Source organism: Lathyrus oleraceus, chromosome 3, assembly GCF_024323335.1.
Source record: "Lathyrus oleraceus cultivar Zhongwan6 chromosome 3, CAAS_Psat_ZW6_1.0, whole genome shotgun sequence".
Classification (NCBI taxonomy): Eukaryota; Viridiplantae; Streptophyta; class Magnoliopsida; order Fabales; family Fabaceae; genus Lathyrus; species Lathyrus oleraceus.
The window spans coordinates 369,059,530-369,063,052 of NC_066581.1; the positions used below are offsets into that span (position 1 = coordinate 369,059,530).

Below are 3,523 nucleotides of genomic sequence, written 5' to 3' on the forward strand. Positions count from 1 at the left end.
CAACTCTTTACAAAAGTTTGGTTAGAAGTCTGCGTTACTTGACAAGTACAAGGCCAGATATTCTCTATGCTGTAGGAGTCGTAAGTCGCTACATGGAAGCTCCAATGACAACTCACTTCAAGGCGGCAAAAAGAATCCTTCGATACATTAAAGGTACAACAAACTTTGGCTTGCACTATTACTCTTCTAATAATTATGAGATTATTGGCTACAGTGATAGTGATTGGAGTGGAGACTTGGATGATAGAAAAAGCACTACTGGTTTTGTGTTCTTCATGGGAGATACTGCTTTCACTTAGATGTCAAAGAAGCAACCTATCGTCACACTATCAACTTGTGAAGCTGAGTATGTTGCTGCCACATCATGTGTTTGTCATGCAGTTTGGCTAAGGAATTTGTTGAAAGAATTAAAAATGCCACAAGAAGATCCCGTCGAAATATGTGTTGATAATAAATCAGCACTTGCTTTGGCAAAGAATCCTGTATTTCATAAAAGAAGTAAGCACATCGACACTCGTTACCACTTCATAAGAGAATGCATCAAGAAGAAGAAGGTGAAGTTGAAGTATGTGATGTCTAGAGATCAAGCTGCCGACATTTTCACCAAGCCACTCAAATTGGAAACTTTCGTGAAGCTAAGGAATATGCTTGGAGTCACAAATCAAGTTTAAGGGGGATGTTGAAATATTAAACTTGATTTGGGCCTAATTTTATTATTTGATTTTGGACTTAGTTATTTGGACTTAGTTTATATTGGATAATGTTTCTAGAAAAATCTTGTAGTATTTAGAGTATCTAGAAATTTCTTAAGATTGTAATATTTTCTAGAATACTCTTTGAATATCTAGAGTTGAGAACTCTCTAGAATTAGTGTGTCTAGAGTTCTCCTTAGAGTACTATAAATAAAGATGTAATCCAACACTTTTGTATCAAGCAAAAATACAAAGTTCTCTCTTGCATAAATAATTCTCCTACCCACTAAATTTTTATTCAAATCTCTAATATTCCCACACACTTTTTCTAAACACAAAAGGTCTATTTCCAACAAAAATAAACTAACAATGGTTAATGGGGATTAATCATTATCAACGAACATGTTATGGGCTATAGGGTATGAGCTGCATTGAGGTGTGAATTGGGAAATGCTTTCTCGAGCCAAGAGGCCTAAATCTCCTAACCTCACATCCGGATTCACATGCCCAAGCCAAAACCTCACACCGAAATCTCATGTTCAGACAAACACTATCAGCTTGTACAAAAAATCCTCTCACCAACCGTTAACACGAAATCACAAAGGAATTGTTCAAAGAAATCACTTCAAGATCTTGCTTCAATCTCGCGTGAAGACCAGGAACATCAACGAGCAAGCACGAATCAGATTTCTCCCTCCGATTTGAAACCGGAATTGAAACCGTTTGCGCACGGAATGGAAAAAATTGAAGGAAGCAGAACCTACCGGATTCAACGGGGGCTAAGAGTGAGGCGTTTAGATCCTCTTCTTCGTTTATGCTTCATTGTTGTTGTTCGTCAATTATGTCACGTTGTTGTGTGTGTTGCGAGTCGGTGTGGTGTGCGTAGTATGTTGAGAAGAAGAGTGTTGCATTGTTGATGACGAATGGTGAAAGGTTGCGGATGGAATTGTGCCCAGTGAATCTTCGTTCTCCCTGAATTGCAGTGAATGGTTCTCTCTTTGCTATTCTTCCGTTTCTGTTTCTGTTTTCTCGGTTAGCTTCCTTTTTTTTCTCTTCTTCAGTATTCTGTTTCTGAATTCTGCGGAGTTATATGGATCTTGGTCAAGGGTTGCTACCTGATGATGGAGGGATTGAAGGGTTGTTAGAAGATGGTGATTTCAGGTTCCGTTAGAAGGGGTTGTTGGAGTGTGTTTCCATTCTGTTAGAATTTTCTTTGAAGCTCTTTTTTGTTGTTGTCTTCTTCAGTTGCAGTGTGGTTAGAAGGGTTATATGGATTGAGTATGGTGAGGTTGAGGTCGAAGAAGAGGGTTGGTTAGTTGTTGTAGAAGTGGTTCTGTTAGAAGGAAGTTGTTGGAAGGGGTGAAGAAGTTTCTTGAGGAGGGTGATGAAGGGTGAGGAAGAACTGTTTTTTATGCAGTAGGTTGAAGGATTGTGGTTAGAGTTGGAGAGGGATTGGAGTCTGTTATGAAATGTGATTCCGCTGGCCCCTTGGTTCTGTTATGAGGTCTTGGTTTTTAATGAATTTTGTTACGAGAGGTTTTGGTTTCCATTCTTGCAGGTCATGGATGGCCATGAAATTTTGTTATGACGCTGATTTTTGGTGCTTCTATTTCTGCCGGTTATGTTAATTCTTTTATAGGAAATATTAAGTATCATGTTCATGCTTGTAATATGGATGTATGTAATGCTAATGTTGAATTATGATATTTGGATTAATGAACACTAATATGTATGTATGCTAACATGGTTTGGAATGTTTTGTAGGATATTTGGCCTAAGTTGAGGGTTAGAACCAAGACATATAAGTTGCATATCACTCTTGATGACATGGGAACATGATGAAGGCAACATCACTCTTAAAGATCCAAATCAAAGTAGGAACTAGGTTTAGGGATAGGTGGGTTGAGTGCACTTTGATGTAATCGATTGGTTTGGAAAGATGTAATTTGAACCATGGAAATTGAACTTTGACTTTGGGAAAATGTTGGTTTAATGGTTCGTGAAGGAATTTGGTTTATGAATGGTTTGTAAATATGATGATTAAAAATGGATTTAAAAATACGACGATGATTAAAAATGAACCTAAAAATATGATGATTAAAAAAGTGGATTTGAGCTAGATGGTTGACTTTGGTCAATTGGTTGACCAAAAAGTCAACAGTTGACCAAAAGTCAACTTAGGTAAAAATGTGTATTTTCTCGTGGAAAACAAAAATGGACCATGATGACAATGCAACACACATATGACCTATGACTATTGTGAAACGATTATCCAAAGAACCAAACACAAACCGAGGTCTCAACCAACTATGAACATGAATGCACCATGACTGAATATGGATATGACTGGAAAACCCAATATTCTTAAACCAAATGAAACATGCCAAGTTCCAAGTTTCGAAATCCGATCAGTCCAAGTCAACCAAATGATACTTAATCGAGCAACAAATTGTAACATCTTGAATGAATCCTGCAATCCAACCTCCCTGAGTTAGGGTTTCCACTATGTGCCGTGATGAATACCTATAAGATGAAAAGTTCCAATACAACCATGTCCATCACATGAACCATGGCCTGGAGACTCAACCTTCTTTCCATGCCTTGTGTGATAGAACCCTCGAACCCATGATTTTATGTTTTTCAAATGCAAGTGGAATGTGTTATGATACAATGGACATGTAGATGAGATGAATGCTTATCAGGACATGCAAATGATTAGAGTTAGTGACCTAGACGAACTTGTGAAGGGTAGGGTGAATTTTGGGGTATGACACCTGCTTGCCCAAGCTTTGAACCATTGCCTCCCTAACCTCCATTAAAGGATAAACTTG

General features: G+C 37.9%; 1 protein-coding gene across 2 annotated transcripts; it reads left to right on the forward strand.

Moving 5' to 3' along the window:
- The first annotated feature begins 905 nt into the window (after positions 1-905).
- Positions 906-2,713, forward strand: LOC127127759 (uncharacterized). Of its 2 annotated transcripts, none has more exons than XR_007805448.1 (2): positions 906-2,369; positions 2,457-2,713. XR_007805448.1 is itself a non-coding variant. In XM_051057033.1 (2 exons), exons 1-2 carry the CDS (start codon positions 1,196-1,198, stop codon positions 2,529-2,531), a joined length of 357 nt encoding a protein of 118 aa, XP_050912990.1. In that variant the 5' UTR covers positions 951-1,195; the 3' UTR covers positions 2,532-2,713. The 2 variants fall into 2 exon arrangements, 1 of the variants encoding a protein (XP_050912990.1); XM_051057033.1 differs by having other exon boundaries at positions 951-1,477.
- Positions 2,714-3,523: the final 810 nt, after the last annotated feature.

Excerpts from the sequence above, each read along its gene's own strand:
- LOC127127759 (XM_051057033.1), top strand. The coding sequence starts at position 1,196 with ATGCCCAAGCCAAAACCTCACACCGAAATCTCATGTTCAGACAAACAC. Across the intron at positions 1,478-2,456 it reads GGATTCAACGGGGGCTAAGA|GATATTTGGCCTAAGTTGAG; the intron begins GTGAGGCGTTTA and ends AATGTTTTGTAG.